Genomic DNA, 18,226 nt, shown 5'->3' on the forward strand with positions numbered 1-18,226 from the left:
CTCACCGCCTGCAAACCGATTTTTCAGTAGACAGTTTGTCTGTTGACCCGCTGGTGGCTGTTTGGTAGGTTGCTTCAGTGATTCCTTTCTAACGGAATAAAGTTTAGAGTTCAGTAGCACCATTAAGACCAACAAAGTTTTATTCAAGGTATAAACTTTCATGTGTACACACTCACTTCTTCAGATACCCTAAATCTGAATGGTTTCCCCCCCATTTTGTTGTAGCTTATACACTGAATAACATTTCGTTGGTCTTAAAGGCGCTACTGTACTCTAACTTTATTATGTTGCTTCCAGGGCTTTTTTTGTAGCAGGAACTCCTTTGCATATTAGGCCACACATCCCTGATGTAGCCAATCCTCCAAGAGCTTACAGTCGGCCCTGTAAGCTCTTGGAGGATTGGCTACATTAGGGATGTGTGATCTAATATGCAAAGGAGTTCCTGTTACAAAACAAGCCCTGGACACCAACAGTCACCCAACTGGGTCTTCCCTTAACAGTTTGGCAACTAGTTGTTTCGGTAGCCAGATAAATCCGTGTGCGTGTGTTTTTAAGATCCCTACGGTTTATCGGTTGATGTTCATGGTCGCTGATCAATTTGATTCAGAAGAGTTTTGTGTACATGCACAGTTTTGCAAAACCCAAGTGCAATCTATGCGTCAGGAATTCAAGCCATTTAGAGATGAACTGAACAGACCCAATGAGTAGCTCACATCAGACTGATACAAATGAAGTTGGTAAACCTAAGCGCTGGGTACACATGCTTGAGCGTTTATGACGTTCCTCTCCTTTGTCTCCAAGAGGCATTTGGTTTCTTTGGCTGTCCTATCTGAGTTGATTGAATATTTAATTAGTACTCATTAGTTGTTTCTTTTTCACATATAGATGTTCAGTGCCGTCAAGTTGCTTCCCACTTACGGTGATGAATTAATGCTCTCCAGTTCATCTGATCATTAACAGCCTTGCTCAGACCAAAGCGTGAGTCCAGGGGCACCTTTAAAACCAACCAAGTTTTATTCTGGGTATAAGTTTTCATGTGCACACACACTTCTTCAGATACATGGAAACAGAAGTTACATATAGGCAGGGGTGGAATTCTAGCAGGAGCTCCTTTGCATATTAGGCCACACACCCCTGATGTAGCCAATCCTCCAAGAACTTACAAAAAAGAGACTTGTAAGCTCTTGGAGGATTGGCTACATCAGGGGGTGTGACCTAATATGCTGAGGAGCTCCTGCTAGAATTCCACCCCTGCATATAGGTAGTCAGTGATGTACTGTAAATGTTGGTGACTTCTGTTTATGTTATGTATATATAAAGGTTGGGGACTTCTGTTTCCATGTATCCAAAGAAGTCTAGGCATGCACACAAAAACTTATCTCCAGAATTAAACTTGGTTGACCAGTGCCACTGGGCTGACTTTGTCCTGCTGCTTTGGACCAACATGGTGACCCACCTGAGCCTTGCCCAGATCTTGCAAGCTGAGGGCCCATGTGGCTTCCTTGGTGGAGTCCATCTCCGTTGGGTCTTCTGCTTTTTCTGCTGCCTGCAACTTTTCCTAGCATGTTGGATCAGCCCAATATTGGATCAGGCCAATGGCCCATCCAGTCCAACGCTCTGTGTCACACTGTGGGCAAAAAACCCAGGTGCCATCAGGAGGTCCATCAGTGGGGCCAGGACACCAGAAGCCCTCCCACTGTTGCTCCTCTCAAGCACCAAGAATACAGAGCATCCCCAGACAGAGAGTTCCAACAATACTCTGTGGCTAATAGCCACTGATGGACCTCTGCTCCATATGTTTATCCAGTCCCCTCTTGAAGCTGTCTATGCTTGTAGCCGCTGCCACCTCCTGTGGCAGTGAATTCCACGTGTTAATCATCCTTTGGGTGAAGAAAGACTTCCTTTTATCCTTTCTAACCCGACTGCTCAGCAATTTAATTGAATGTCTATGAATTCTCGTATTGTGAGAAAGGGAGAAAAGTCCTTCTTTCTCTACCTTCTCTATCCCATGCATCATCTTGTAAACCTCTATCATGTCACCTTTCAGTTGACATTTCTCCAAGCTAAAGAGCCCCAAGTGTTTTAACCTTTCTTCATAGAGAAAGCGTTCAAACCCTTTAATCATTCTAGTTTCCCTTTTCTGGACTTTTCTTCATGATTGTCTTTTTTCACTGTCTCTTGATCTCTCGTAATGTGACCAAATTATGATAGCCTCAGTTTGGTTAATTTTAGCTTCTAGGGAGAGTGCAGGCTTGATCTGAATGAGAACTCATTTATTTGTCTTTTTGGCAGCCCACGGTATGGGTGAACAGCACCACTCCCAGCACCCATTTCAAATGAATCAGCTTTCTTCCTGTCAGCTTTCTTCATTGTCCAACTTTCACACCCACACAAGGAATACTGTGGCATGAATTAACTTGATCTTGATCACCAGCAACACATCTTTACACTTAAGAATCTTTTCTAGCTCCTTCATGGGTGCTTCCCATTCTCCATCTCCTTCTGATTTTGGGGTGCAGTCTCTCTTTTGGTTGATGATGGAGCCAAGGAATAGAAAAACTTGGAACAATTCCAAATTCTTAATTGTCAGCTGTAAGGTTGTATAAAGCTGTGTTTACCATGGGATAGCTTTAGAAGAGGAATTACACATTCACATAGGCAGGGCTTTTTTTGTAGCAGGAACTCCTTTGCATATTAGGCCACCCCTCCCCTCTGATGTAGCCAATCCTCCTGAAGCTTACAGTAGGCCCTGTACTAAGAGCTCTGTAAGCTCTTGGAGGATTGGCTACATCAGGGGTATGTAGCCTAATATGCAAAGGAGTTCCTGCTAGGAGTTCTGTGACTGTCTATTGGCCATGGGGTCTAATGGAACTTCCATGTTCAGGTGCAGTAAAGCCCCTGTGTACTACTTGTGTGTGTGTGGGGGGGCAACCAAGGAGTGGTTTTATTCTCTGTATACTGTTTGTAGGCCTTGCCTACATTCTTGTGGGAACAGAATGCTGGACTCGAGGACAGATTATCAGCCTGATCTGGCATGCCTCCTCTTTCATTCTTACAATTAATCCATGCTGGTTGGGTTAATTGTTTAATAACTTTTTATGGATTTTTTTTTTGTTGAACTGCTTCAAGTTTAGAGGAAAACTGAACTGAAATGCTTAAATCACACACACGGCTTCTGCAATAAGGGCTATGTGAAAATTGTATCTTTTACACTTTTTTTTTGTACCGTTGCACCCATTTTTGTCTCAGGCGTTTCTGTCAGGGCCAGTTTGAGGTATCTTTTTTTATCCCAGGCAAAGTACACCCATAGTCTCTGGAAGTTATTCCCTTCTGAGGCAGCTGGTGTGTTAAATACTGGGTTCGATACATAGAGGTTCAAAACAGGAACATGCTTTATTGAGAACTCCAGAAGAAGACAAAATGCTGGGGTCACAACCCCACTTATATGCATGTCCCAGAACCACCCACCAGATCCCCATACCAAATCATGGCAGTCAAGCTTCGTGCCAGAATTGCTCATGGGTTCCCTTTTAGAGTCCAGATCTCAAAGTATATCACAGAGTCTCTAGCATTCCCACGGTTGCCCAGGTGCGTGAAAGCTGCCTGCCAAACATAAAATCCGGTACATAACATGATGATTGGGAAGGATCTTCTGGGCATGGAGTGGGGGGGGGGGGGAGATATCTGTGAATTCCCTGCATTGTGCATGGGGTTGGACTAGATGACCTCGGAGGTTCCTTCCAACTCTTATGAAATTCCTGTGGGGCATCTACGCTATCCATGTTGTGCTTCCAAAAGTCATTTGAAGTGCTGTTTTGACGTTATGTATGTAACGGTCATTAAGTGATTCATGTCATTTGAATTGGAGAAACTCACGTGTGAGGAAGTAGAAAGTGGTGTGATGATAAAGCAGTCTCCATTCACGCAAGGGAAAGCAAGAACAGATGGGGGCATTCAGGGGGAAAGAATGGGGCTACCAGGGCTTTTTTGGTGGAACAAGCCCAGCAGGAAATCATTTGCATGAGGCCACACACCCCTGATGTCACCATTGTTTCACATAGGGTTTTTTTTTTGTAGAAAAAGCCCAACAGGAATTCATTTACATATTAGGCCACACCACCTGACTAAGCCATCCAGAACTGCGTTCCTGTGCGTTCCTGTTCGAAAAAAAAGCCCTGGGGGCTTCCAAATCTGTGAGCATCTCTGATTTCTCATCCAGGAATTGCAGGACTGGTACATACAGCCAGCAAGGAGAGGTGCCTTCCCCAGCCAGTGCCAGATTGCAGCTTTTTGAGTTTGTGGGTAGTGAAGAGGCACTTTGAGAGGCTATAAATCAAAATGGGCTGCTGGGGATGGAGAGAGAGAGGTCGCTCTGCCTGCCCTTCCTTGCTAAACAGGCTGCCGTTGGGAAGGGTTTTGGCAGGGGCTCCCCTGTCTCTCGGCGGGGGATCTGGGCTGGTGGTTTGGCTGCAGAGGACAGACCCCATCCTCTCTACGGACACCCAAACAAGCTACTCTTTGCTGGAGAAACATGCAGCTGAAATGGGCAGCTGTTTTTCGGACAGGAAAGGAGAACGGGAGGTTCTCCCAGGAGGGAGAATGGCACTTTTTCACTCAAGGCTTAGTTATTTTCCAAGTCTCCCCCGCCACTCCCCGCTGTGATGGATCAGGTTTGCACTTCAGCCAGGATTTAGCCACAGAATCAGTTTCCAGTGCCAGAGCATCACGCCCAAGGACAGGGCTGGTTCTTCAGCCAAGTTGTCCACACCGCTGCTTGGTAAGACGCAAACTGACAGCTTAGCATAGGGCTCTTTCCACACTCCGATGGCTCTAAATTGATCTCTTAAGAAGGAAGGTATTATCCGGTTCCAATCCAGACGTCAAATGACAGGTTTCGTGGGTGTTGGAATGTTCTGAGGAACTCTGTTGAATATTTGCTGTCGAAATGGCTGGAGAACTTTCGAGGAGAATATTTTTAGGCAAGCAATTTCATTTCGGCTCTGGTTTATGCAGAGGAAAGTATAAAAGCAATCCTTGACGCTGAAGTTAGAGTAAGGAAGAAGAAAGTTCCTCTGAGCATTCACAGAGTGCCTTTTTGGAAAGCTAGTTTGGTGTAGTGGTTAAATGTGCAGACTCTTATCTGGGAGAACCGGGTTTGATTCCCAGCTCCTCCACTTACAACTGCTGGGATGGCCTTGGGTTAACCATAGCTATTGCAGGAGTTGTCCTTGAAAGGGCAGCTTCTGGGAGAGCTCTCAGCCCCACCCACCTCACAGGGTGTCTATTGTGGGGGGAGAATATATAGGATATTGTAAGCAGACTTTGGAGGATGGTGGAAGACAGGAGGGCTTGGCGTGACTTTGTCCATGGGGTCGCAAAGAGTCGAACTCGACTGTGTGACTGAACAACAACAAAGCTGCTGTGAGTCTCTGATTCAGAGAGAAGGACAGGGTATAAATCTGCAGTCTTCTTCTTTTCATCTAGCATACGTCATTAAAACCAGGAAAGCTTCAGCCCCGCCCCCTTTTATAGAAATTAAATTATAGTTGTAAATCATAAAGGGGTCCTTTACTGACCCAGGATCCAGGGCTCCAGTTTGGGCCACCTTTCTTTGTAGACGCTCTGCACTTTAAGGCAGTCTTACAACAGGCAGAATGTTGGCAGGTCTGGCAGTTCCATGAAAAACTGCACCTGTTGTACTTTTGCCTTTTCAAAGTTTCAAACTGTCATTCAGGAAACATAAAGGGGCATCCCATTCCCAGAATCCAGTTATGCACAACTGCAAATTACCTGCAAGCAAGATGCCAGAGAGATGCAAATAGTTAAACTTTTCCTTTTCCAGATGTTTGAAGTGGTTGTGTTTTTATACACAAATCTAGGCAGCTTCACGCCCCCCCCCCCCCCCCGGCCGAAGCCTGCGGTCTGGACTCTCGTGATGGAAAAACGACAACACCTTGCAAGACGTCAAGTGAGCCCTCAATCTGAAACCCGTGGTTGGCTTTTAATGGGCCGCTCTTGGGCTGGTGTTTGTTTACACTGCAATTAACGAAACCAACTCCTTTCAGTGGCTGAAAGCCACAGACGGCTGCCAAAGTATACACCGTCTGCACTATAGCGCCCCCTAGGGACAGGGGAGAATGGGGAGTGTGGCAAAGGAGGGGTCAGAAAGAGAAGGGAGAGCAGAACAGGGTGAGTGATACAGAGGAGAGGCCCAGAACTCTGAGGAGGGAGTATATGTGTATGCACACGTGCAGAATTGCGTATGTGAACGCCGTCGACCCAGTTGTGACCACCTCCTCTATCAGCAACACCCCTTGTCCTGTAACAGCCTCCCTCAATCCTAACAACACTTAGCTGTTTCTTCAGAGCTAGGGTTGCCAATCCAACTCAAGAAATATCTGGTAGCTTTGGGGGTGGAGCCAGGAGACTTTGGGGGTGGAGCCAGGAGCAAGAGTGTGACAAGCACAATTGAACTCCAAAAGGAGTTTTGACCATCACATTTAAAGGGACCATGCTCCTTTTAAATGGAAATAATGGAGGATAGGGGCACCTTTGGAGGATCATAGAAGTGGACTCCATGGTCCACTCTTTTTGAAACTTGGGGAGTGTTTTGAGGAGAGGCACAGAGTGCTATGCTGAAAATTTGGCACCTCTAACCCAAAAGCAGCCCCTCTGGAGTGCCAGATACCCACAAATCAATCCTCCATTATACCCTAAGGGAATCAGTCTCCATAGGGTATAACTGAGTTCCCAGCAGACATTTCCTCCCCATTTTCTGAAGCCAGGGGAGGGCCTCCAAACCAAGGGATCTCCTGCCCCTACCTGGGGATTGGCAACCCTGGCTTTGGCCAAAATGTGCTCTGGGACCTTTGCCCGTTTCTTCTCTTCTTTCTGCCTGTCACAGACTCATGTTCCTTTTGGGGGGAATATCTGACCACTTATGACCTAGGACAGTTGTGCCCAGGGCTTTTTTTGAGCAGGAACACACAGGAATGCAGTGTCAGCTGCTTTGACACCAGGGGGTGTGACCTACTATGCAAATTACTTCTGGCTGGGGGTTTTTCCCTACAAAAAAGCCCTGTGGGAAACAATGGTGACATCAGGGGGTGTGGCCTAATATAATAATAATATAATAATAAATTTTATTTGTACCCCGCCCTCCCCCGCCGAAGCAGGCTCAGGGCGGCTAACAATACGGTGACCAATGGTGCACCAACAATAAAACAGTTACACTAGAAACATTAAATTAACATTAAATAAACATATGCAAAGGAGTTCCTGCTTGGCTTTTTCCTACCAAAAGAGCCCTGGTCGTGCCTGGTTATTGGAGCTAGCTGGCCTTTTGTCTCCCTGGAAAAGGAGAGGATTCTAGCCAGAATTAGTTCTTTATGCAGAAAAAAAAAGAGGGCTTGAAGCACTGCATCGTTTTAAAGACTTTATTTAAAAAAAATCAGGATAGAGAACAAGTATGATTGGAAAAATAAAAGCAGGCATTTTCAGGCTTTCTCACAAGGCATGATGGTAGGCATCTCAGCTTGCATAGTCTAATCCATTCCTACTGGTAAGTGCAATTATTCCCAGTGCTCCAAACCAAATTTAGGCAAACCATCTCCACTTGAGAGAAGTCAGTAATAGGCTGGCATCACAAGTGCAAACAATTCTGACTCTGAGCATGCACAGAGAGCTGGCTTCCCTGAAGGTGAGCGAAGCAGAGCAAAGTTTATGAGCCTACTAATTCACAGGTGAGTAAGGTTGTCGGAATGCACAGATTTCTTAAGCCATGACGTCTGCTTGTGGCCGGAGAAACATGGCTATATAGCAGGCTATAGGCTGTTTCCAAAGCCCACTTTCCATTCAAGCCTCTGTAGAAGTACCATGAAGCCCTTCCCTTTACTCCAGCTGGAGTCACCAAGTGGTTAAGAGACCAAGATTCCATATTTATCCTGCTTTTCTTCCGAAAAGATCACTGTGCTTTGCCCCTGTTTTCACTTATGCATCTGCTCTAGATTTTGGCCGGGTTCCTGAATTTTGGATTTCAATTTCTGCCACATCTGTCTTCTTTTTTTGCCCGTGATTCTTCCCAAGAGAAGAGCTGTCCCTCTTGTGCTTCTGTGTGCAAGATCCCTTAAGTGATGGATCAGTGCCTCTTTATCCCACATGTCTTGTTGCAGTTCATTATATCGGAGAGTGAACGAGGAGAACCGCCATGCCTGGTGGAGTGTCCCCGGGAGAGAGGCCGGCCCATCTGTGCCTCTGATGGGAAGCTCTACAAGTCTCCGTGCACTTTCCAGAGAGCGCGTTGCCGCGAGCCTTTCCTAGAAGCTTTGCCGCGGTCCCACTGTGGTGGGGGCGGTCATCGAGAATCCAACAGTAGGTAGAGACTTGGTGGGAAGAACTGGGAGTGGGCTGGAGGAAGTTTGCACAAGGTAACCAAGAGCAAAAGAACTCCTGTATCCTTAATAATACCCTGGAAAGTGTTTGAAAATGTCTGAAATTAGGCTACCAAGTGGGGCATATCGGGATGGTAAAATCACCCTAATGCAGAAAAATCATAGCCAGTTGCCTGTTAGTTTCCAAGCATGACTCAACATCTTCATTATGATATATGTCAGGGGTGGCCAAACTGTGACTTGGGAGCCACATGTGACTCTTTCACACATATTGTGTGGCTCTTGAAGCTGCCGCCTACTGGCTTGGAGAAGGCATTTCTCTCTTTAAATCACTTCTCCAAGACAAGCCAGCCAGCGGCTTGGAGAATGCATTTAAAGTTGCTTTCTTTCCACCTCTTCCTCCCTTCCCTACATCTATTTCCCTTCCTTCCTTCCTTCCTTCCTTCCTTCCTTCCTTCCTTCCTTCCTTCCTTCCTTCCTTCCTTCCTTCCTTCCTTCCTTCCTTCCTTCCTTCCTTCCTTCCTTCCTTCCTTCCTTCCTTCCTGTCTTGCGGCTCTCAAACATCTAAAGTTTATTCTATGTGGCTCTTATGTTAAGCAAGTTTTGCCACACCTGATACATATCCTAAATATGCAGGATCAGGGCCAATTCTTCCTGTGTGAATGTCCCCTATGCAACAAGATTGATGACAGAGGTTCTTTGGTGCAGTGGTTAAGTGTGCGGACTCTTATCTGGGAGAACCAGGTTTGATTCCCCACTCCTTCATTTGCACCTGCTGGAAAGGCCTTGGGTCAGCCATAGCTCTGGCAGAGGTTGTCCTTGAAAGGGCAGCTGCTGTGAGGGTCCTCTCAGCCCCACCCACCTCACAGGGTGTCTGTTGTGGGGGAGGAAGATAAAGAAGATTGTGAGCCGCTCTGAGACTCTGAGATTCAGAGTGGAGGGCGGGCTATAAATCCAATATTTTCTTCTTCTTCAGGTACTCCTGCATGAAGCAGGTGGATTCTGGCTGCCAGGCCTTCTTTGTGGTAGTGCCTCCACCCCTCTATCAGTCATTGCCACCATTTAGATTTGATCAAGTCCATTCTTATTTCATGTGAAGAAGGGGGTGGGGGAATAAGAGAATGTTAGCACAGCTCCTGTGCAGCTCATCCCTGTGGATGTGATAATACCCTTGGGGTTAAACCCCGCTTGTACTGAAAATAACTTTTGGGATAAGAAGTAGTTAGGCTTGCAAATAAACATAAGTTGCCCCCTCAGACCCAGAACCCTACCAGTCCTGGAGCCATAGGTAGAGGGATCTACGTGGTGAGCGTAATATTCTCGGGGCATGCTCAGAAACATATAACGCCATTGTTCACTTCTGACCCCAAAATCATTTTGTTCACGTCTCCCTCCAACCCTGCCCCCTCCAACACAATGCAGATGCCAATCTCACCCGCTGCCAGGAGGACCGAGCCACTGCCCTCTCGCAGTCCCGCCGCCAAGCACATGCCACCTACGTCCCGGAATGCAGTGAAGATGGATCGTTCCTACAGGTAATTCGCTGAAAGCCCGTTTGGTGTAGTGGTTAAGTGTATGGACTCTTATCTGGGAGAACCAGGTTTGATTCCCCACTCCTCCACTTGCACCTGCTGGAATGGCCTCGGGTCAGCCGTAGCTCTGGCAGAGGTTGTCCTTGAAAGGGCAGACTCTTATCTGGGAGATCCGGGTTTGATTCCCCACTCCTCCCCTTGCAGCTGCTGGAATGGCCTTGGGTCAGCCATAGCTCTGGCAGAGGTTGTCCTTGAAAGGGCAGACTCTTATCCGGGAGATCCGGGTTTGATTCCCCACTCCTCCCCTTGCAGCTGCTGGAGTGGCCTTGGGTCAGCCATAGCTCTGGCAGAGGTTGTCCTTGAAAGGGCAGACTCTTATCTGGGAGAACCAGGTTTGATTCCCCACTCCTCCCCTTGCAGCTGCTGGAGTGGCCTTGGGTCAGCCATAGCTCTGGCAGAGGTTGTCCTTGAAAGGGCAGACTCTTATCTGGGAGAACCGGGTTTGATTCCCCACTCCTCCATTTGCACCTGCTGGAATGGCCTTGGGTCAGCCATAGCTCTGGCAGAGGTTGTCCTTGAAAGGGCAGACTCTTATCTGGGAGATCCGGGTTTGATTCCCCACTCCTCCACTTGCACCTGCTGGAATGGCCTTGGGTCAGCCATAGCTCTGGCAGAGGTTGGCCTTGAAAGGGCAGACTCTTATCTGGGGGAACTGGGTTTGATTCCCCACTCCTCCACTTGCACCTGCTGATGTGAACTTGGGTCAATCACAGTTCACCTACCTTACAGGGTGTCTGTTGTGGGGAGGGGAAGGGGAAGAATTGTAAGCTACTCTGAGGCTCCTTTGGGTAGTGAAGGGTGAAGTATAAATCCAGTCCCCCCCCCCTCCTCCTCCTTTCCTTATGGCTTGGTGGTTCTGATCCCCAAAATGCAGGGCTTTTTTTTTAAACCTCCACTACCACCACCCTGACTGTTAATGTCCTGTTCATGTCGAGACCTGTTAAGGTCTAGATGGAACATTCTGTCTGTCTGGGGCAGTGACGTTCTATCTTCTTGGAGGTCTGGCCCCACTGGTTGACCTCCTAGTGGCACCTGGTCTTGGGCCACTGTGTGACACCGATTGTTGGACTGGATGGGCCATTGGCCTGATCCAACTATTTTTATGTTCTCTTAACTGTCCTTTTTCCTTCCCCTCCTAGGTTCAGTGCCACAAACAGACAGGTTATTGTTGGTGTTCTACTTCAGAAGGGAAACCTATCAGTGGGACATCAGTCCTCAATGAAACCCCAAATTGTACAGGTAGTACTCTTTGCCTTGGGTCTCTTTCTGTCTTCCCTGACCCAACTTCTATTTTTGTAGCTGGGAACAAAGGTTGTCAATGCCTTTTTGCTCCTGTACCTGTAAGAGAGCCAGTTTGATGTAGTGGTTAAATGCGTGGACTCTTATCTGAGAGAACGAGATTTGATTTCCCACTTCTCCACATGCACTTGTTGATGTGACCTTGAGTTAGTCACAAGTTCTCGCAGAGCTGTTCCTCTCAAGAGCAGTTTCGGTCAGAGCTCCACCTACCTCACAGGATGTCTGTTCTGGGAAGGGGAAGGAGATTGAGTTACCGGATCCACTTCAAGGTTTTGGTTCTAACCTTCAAGACTCTAAACAGTCTGGGACCAACCCACTTGTGGGACCGCCTCCTCTGGAGAGCTTGGCACTCAGAAGATCAGAATCTAGTGGTGGTCTCTGGCTCTACAGATGTTAAGCTGTTCTCAACCAGAGCCAGGGCCTGTCTGGTGGAACTCTGTGCCCGGTGACATCTGCACCCTGTTCTGCCGGGCTTACAGCTAAGGACCAGTGTTCCCTCTAAGCTGAGTTAGTGTGAGCTACCTCACAATTTTTTAGCCTCTGGCTCACACATTCTTGTCTTAGCTCAGGAAAAATGGCCCCAGAGCACACTGATATATGCAGTAGCTCTCAACTTTAATGCCAGTAGCTCCCACAGTAGAATTTTTGATCACAAGACTCCGCAGCTTAGAGAGAACATTGCTGAGGGCAGTAATGGCCTTCATCATATTCAGCCCATGATCTGTCCCCCCACCCCCAGAGGGAGAGAGAGATGTGTACAGAATACAATCAGTGGTTTAGATTGTGTTTTAATGGTTTTATTTTAATTGATTGGTTATTGCTAGTATTATATAATTTAGTGTATGAGAGCCGGTTTGGTGTAGTGGTTAAGTGCATGGACTCTTATCTGGGAGAACTGGGTTTGATTCCCTACTCCTCCACTTGCAGCTGCTGGAATGGCCTTGGGTCAGCCAGAGCTCTCTTATCTGGGAGAACCGGGTTTGATTCCCCACTCCTCCACTTGCACCTGCTGGAATGGTCTTGGGTCAGCCATAGCTCTTAATAATAATAATAATAATAAACTTTTATTTATATCCCGCCCTTCCCGCCGGAGCAGGCTCAGGGCGGCTAACATGACATGGTATACCATGATTTATAAAACAATTTTAAAATACAATTAATACATATAGTTAAAACAGTTACATTAAATTACAGTTAAAATTAAGTTAAGGTGCTATATTCAGTTGACGTATTTCGATGGCGAGATATCGCTTTCAGGGTTCCTCATATGCTTGCAGAAAGAGAGTGGTTTTGCAAGCCCTGCGGAATTGATTAAAGTCCCGCAGGGCTCGCACTTCCTCCGGCAATTGGTTCCACCAGTGGGGGGCCATTACAGAAAAGGCCTGCTCTCTTGTTACTTTTAGTTTGGCCTCTTTTGGTCCAGGGATCCTTAGAAGGCTTTGAGAACTAGATCTTAGTGCTCTCTGGGGAACGTGTGGGGAGAGGCGGTCCCTAAGGTAGGCAGGGCCTCGGCCATATAGGGCTTTAAAGGTGATAACCAGCACCTTATAGCGAACTCGGAATATAATTGGAAGCCAGTGCAGTTCCTTCAGCCCAGGCCGCACATGTTCCCACCGAGGTAGTCCCAGTAGCAGCCTGGCCGCAGCATTCTGCACTAGCTGCAACTTCCGAGTTCGGCACAAGGGCAGCCCCATGTAGAGGGCATTACAATAGTCTAGTCTCGAGGTGACCGTTGCATGGATCACTGTTGCTAGGTCGCTACGTTCCAGGAAGGGGGCCAACTGTCTCGCCCTTCTAAGATGGAAGAAGGCGGATTTCGCAGTGGCAGCTATCTGTGCCTCCATTGTCAGGGAGGGCAGAGGTTGCAGAGGTTGTCCTTGAAAGGGCAACTGTTGTGAGAGCCCTCTCAGCCCGACCTACCTCAAAGGGTGTCTGTTGTGTGTGGGGGGAGGGAGGTAGAGGAGATTGTGACCATTCTGAGACTCTGATATTCAGAATATAGGGTGGGATATAAATTCAATACCACCACCACCACCTCCTCCTCCTTCTGTTTAAATCATGGTTACACTCCCATGAGCCCTTTGAGGGAAGGACAGTTCATAAATCTAATTAATTATATTACCTACAAAGTCTGGCCCTCGACCTTCATCTCTGCAAGACCCCAAGAGGGGTCATTCAGCTTCATTCACCTGAGCAAGGTCTTCTTCAGGGGCCAATCTGCAAATGGGCAAAATTTATTTATTCATTTACATCTTATATTCATTTTTTTCAATTATTAGATTTTTTTAGTCGCCACTCACCCAAAGAGTCTCATGGTGACATACCACACTAAAACCAATAAGATAAAAATGACATAAAAACAGTTGACAAATATAAAATATTGACATTAAAATACATGGCTATCGCCATACCATTATTAAAACAGCCCAAGCGTGTGGTTACTCTCCAAAAAAAGAAGAAGAGGTAAAGGTAGTCCCCCGTGCAAGCACCAGTCATTTCCAACTCTGGGGTGACATTGTATCATGAAGTTTTCACAGCAGACTTTTTACAGGGTGGTTTGCCATTGCTATCCCCAGTCATCTACACTTCCCCTCCCCCCCCAGCAAGCTGGGTACTCATTTTACTGACCTCAGAAGGATGGGAGGCTGGGTCAACCTGGAGCTGGCTACCTGAATCCAGCTTCCCCCGGGATTGAACTCAGGTCGTGAGCAGAGAGCTTCGACTGCAGTACTGCAGCTTTACCACTCTGCACCACGGGGCTCTTTTTTTTTTACTCTCCAAAGGCTAGCCTAAACGATTTGGCTTTGCATGCCTTGTAGACACTAAATAAGTCCAGCTGGGCAGGGGTGTCATCCAAGAGTGCATTCCACAGCGTAGGGGCCACAACTGAGAAGGCCCTTCCCCTGGTGACAGCTAACTAAGCCATCCTGAGGCCTGGCACCAGCAAGAGGCTTCTAGACAATGACTGAAGGGAGCTCAGGGGATTGTAATGGAAGAAGTGGTCCCATAGGCATCAGGGGCCCAGGCCATTAAGGGCTTTAAATTAACAGCTGCACTTAAACATCCATAGAGAAGGCATGTGTAACTGCCTGTATAGGTGTCTTCTCTGTTGTGGCCTCTGCCTTGTGGAACAGCCTGCCCCAAGAGGTCAGAAAGGCTCCCATTCTGCTGGCTTTCTGCAAACTAAGCAAAACTGAGCTATTTGAGGGAGTGTTTGAATGCAGGCGATTGAGTTGGACTGTATGAAATTATTCACAAAACTGTTTGGATAAATTATTAGATTGTGGTCTATACTCCTGTGTTTAGCTTAGTGAAACTGGGATCCTAATATGTAATTTTTGCTTTAGGTCTGTTTTTAGATTTCTGATTAGTTCAGTTCTCCTCCATTTGCTTAATTTATTTCTTATATATCCCATCCTGTTGACTGTACTGACTCACATTGTGTAATTGGCATATATGAACATATGAAGTTGCCTTATACTGAATCAGGCCCTCGGTCCATCAAAGTCAGTCTTTGTCTACTCAGCTCAGTGGCTCTCCAGGGTCTCAAGCTGAGGTTTTTCACGCCTACTTGCCTGGACCCTTTTTAGTTGGAGATGCCGGGGATTGAACCTGGGACCTTCTGCTTACCAAGCAGATGCTCCACCACTGAGCCACCATCCCACCTTGGGTACAAGTGAGAAAGGCAGATAATAAATGACATAAATAACTAAAGGTGGGATATACATATTTTCATAAAGTGTTGCGGGCCCAAAGCAATGGGGGCGGGACTAGCCCCTGTGAGCCAGCTTGTTGCTACGAACCTGTTTTGTATGAACATATGAAGCTGCCTTATACTGAATCAGACCTTTGGTCCATCAAAGTCAGTATTGTCTTCTCAGACTGGCAGCGGCTCTCCAGGGTCTCAAGCTGAGGCTTTTTCACGCCTATTTGCCTGGACCCTTTTTTGGAGATGCCAGGGATTGAACCTGGGACCTTCTGCTTCCCAAGCAGATGCTCTACCACTGAGCCACCATCCCTCCCCAAATCCCGTTATCCATTTATTCTCCTCTGCCTTCCTTCCTTCCTAGGTTCCTACACAGTACGGACTTCATGGCAAGATCCCAACTCCTCTCGGAGAGGTAAGGTCACATCCCAACCCTCCTACCCCTGTTCTGCACCCCACCCCAGCTGTCCATCCCCCTCCCCAACCCTGACTTTACCACCTGGCAGTACCCAGTGGGTATTGTAACTCCTGGACTCAGCAGCATCTCCAGTGCAGGTGAGTCACACAGGAAAAATTGGAAGGTAGTTCTGCCTCCACTTTATCCCACAGGGAGGGAGCAGGAGGTGGAGCCAGGACTCCTGGGTTTCTTATTCAGCTCTGGGGAGTGAGGTGGCCAGTATCTGGAGGGACTGTACCTGATATCTGGAGAGAGCGTACCACAGAAGAGAACAGGAAGTTGAGTTACCACTTAGTTTTTTCCTCCTTGAAATGGCGATTAGCCATGGTGACTGAGGGGAACCTCCACGTTCAGAGGCACTAAACCTCTGAATCCCAGAGCCAGGAGGCAACATCAGGGGAAGCCTTTGGCATCTATGCCATGTTACTGGTCCTCCAGAGAAGCTGGTTGGCCACTGTGTGAGGCAGGATGATGGACTAGATGGGCTACTGGTTTGATCCAGCTGGGCTGTTCTTAAGTTCTTAGGAAGGCCTCAGCCTGTATGTCCTGTTATTAGCTGTCCAGAGGAACTGGTTGGCCAATGGTTAAGACAGGATGCTGGATGAGATGGACCACTGGCTTGAACCAGCAGGGCTCTTCTGATGTTCTTAAAGTGCTGTGATACCAGCATTCAAAAGGTCTGGCCTTCCCCTCTTTCCCATGGTAGGGAAAGTTCCCAGCTGCTGAATTCCTGGCTGCCCAGCTCACCACCCCTCTGTCAGGAAAATGAATAGCTGTGGTAACGCCCTAAAGACTCAAGTTGTCCTGTAGCTCTGAACACATCCACTTTTTGGACAGAGTAGGTGACACTAAAACCTTTGTAATAGTTTCCTTCGAACTCTTTTCCTCCCTGAACGCAGAAGAAGGTTCCAGGCCACGGCCCACCCAGCCAATCCCCTCGCCCCACAAACAGGAAGGTAAGTGTCCTTTCCCCTTGCCCAACCTGCACGCACCTAGCCTTGTAAGCATCATGGGGTCTGTTACAGTGTCTGTTCCAATTTCTTTCTTTTTTTGGTGTAAAACATGGAAAGGTTTAATATGCAGCGTACAAAAACCTACGGCTATCCCTTCGGTAAATAAAACCATCATTAAAGTAATCTTGGCTGATTGGTCGTATAATCAGTTCAATCAATGTATATCTGTCAGATGTTGTGTTTTAAGAGAATGGGTGAAGAGAGAATGGCCATGATTCTGAGAATCCCATTATCCTCTGTTTGGAACCAGTTTGGTGTGCGGACTCTTATCTGGGAGAACTGGGTTTGATTCCCCACTCCTCCACTTACTGCTGCTGGAATGGCCTTGGGTTGGCCATAACTCTCAGAGAGTTGTCCTTGAAAGGCTAGCTGCTGTGAGAGCCCTCTCAGCCTCACCCACCTCAAAGGGTGTCTGTTGTGGAGGGAGAAGATACTGGGGTGGCCAACGGTAGCTCTCCAGATTTTTTTTGCCTATAACTCCCATCAGCCCCAGCCACTGGCCATGCTGGCTGGGGCTGATGGGAGTTGTAGGCAAAAAACATCTGGAGAGCTACCTGAGTAGGAGATTGTAAGCCACTCTGATTCAGAGAGAAGGGCAGGGTATAAATCTGCAGTCTTCTTCTTTTTCTTGAAGCCTTGGCCACAAGCTCAGGTAGCCGTAAAGCCACTCGGCCTTCTTTACCTGCTCTGAAATAATAGTGCTGGCCTGCCTTGCAGGACTGTTGTGCAAGGACTGCCGCAAGGTGATGTGCAGGAAACTTTTTCAATGCTCAAAGTGCAAACCTTTTTTCCCATTGATGATCCAGACCTGTGTTTGCAGTGGGGCCAGACAGGAACAGGCTGTCAGGTTCAGTAGTAGAGCACCTGTTTGGCAAGTAGAAAGTCCCAGACTCAGTCCCCACATCCAAGAACATCAGGTGCTGCGGAAGGGTCCTGTCTGCCCAAAATGCTGGGGAGGCACCTCATGTCAGTGCAGACAATACTGAGCTAGAGACCAACGTTCTGGATTTGTATAATGCAGTTTTACATGCTCAGTTTTGGGGGCATCTTTATGGCTCAGTGACAGACCACAAGCTTTGCATTCAGAAGGTCCCGGGTTCGATCTGCGGTCAGAAGATCTCAAGTAGCAGGTGTGTGTGTGGGGGGGGGGGGGAATCTTTTTCTGCCCAAGTCCCTGGAGAAGCCAGATGCAGGAGCTTAATTTATAAAGATTTGCAGCATGTTTAAGTTCTGGGAATATCCCCCCCCCCTCAAGTGTTATCCAATTAATCAAGAGGGAAGCATATTTGAAGCCAATTAGAATCTGTTAATGGTGCTAATTCATCAACAACAGCCCTGTGAGATGGGAAGATCTATTAGTTGGAGAGTTTTTAATTAATAGAGAAAACCTGTACAAATACAGAAGTGTGTGTTTGTGTGTGTGTGTGTGAGAGAGAGAGAAATGGCATGCACTTTAGAATCTTGGCATTTCTTGGAAACCTCTTGGCATGCATTGGTTGGCTTGCAGGGAAGAAAGGCAGCTGCCATCACAGACTCTGCAGGGTAAAAAGGTATCTTGGGAAGAAACCAGCTTCTAAAAAAGAGAGGCATCAGGGGCTCCAGACCCTGCCTGGGAGCTCCATCCTTGGGCCCACAAGAAGCATAGCAAAGGGTTGTGATTATCTAAGGGGCGCTTTCACGCGTGCAGTTTCAATCCAGCAACTGTTTGCGGGAGGATTTTGCTATTTGTCACAGTAAAATCCAATTGCCAAGTTGTTCAGCTCGAGAAA

General features: G+C 47.4%; 1 protein-coding gene across 1 annotated transcript in view; it reads left to right on the forward strand.

Annotated features, from left to right (window-relative positions):
- Window positions 1–18,226, forward strand: part of LOC132585661 (SPARC-related modular calcium-binding protein 1-like) — a 67,870-nt gene that overhangs the window by 33,977 nt on the left and 15,667 nt on the right. Inside the window, exons 2-6 of the mRNA XM_060257523.1 lie at window positions 8,172–8,370; window positions 9,813–9,925; window positions 11,122–11,221; window positions 15,352–15,402; window positions 16,344–16,400. Of these exons, the coding sequence (XP_060113506.1) occupies window positions 8,172–8,370; window positions 9,813–9,925; window positions 11,122–11,221; window positions 15,352–15,402; window positions 16,344–16,400 (520 nt within the window). The remainder of the gene's footprint in view (window positions 1–8,171; window positions 8,371–9,812; window positions 9,926–11,121; window positions 11,222–15,351; window positions 15,403–16,343; window positions 16,401–18,226) is intronic.

Source organism: Heteronotia binoei, chromosome 17, assembly GCF_032191835.1.
Source record: "Heteronotia binoei isolate CCM8104 ecotype False Entrance Well chromosome 17, APGP_CSIRO_Hbin_v1, whole genome shotgun sequence".
In the NCBI taxonomy this organism is placed as follows: Eukaryota; Metazoa; Chordata; class Lepidosauria; order Squamata; family Gekkonidae; genus Heteronotia; species Heteronotia binoei.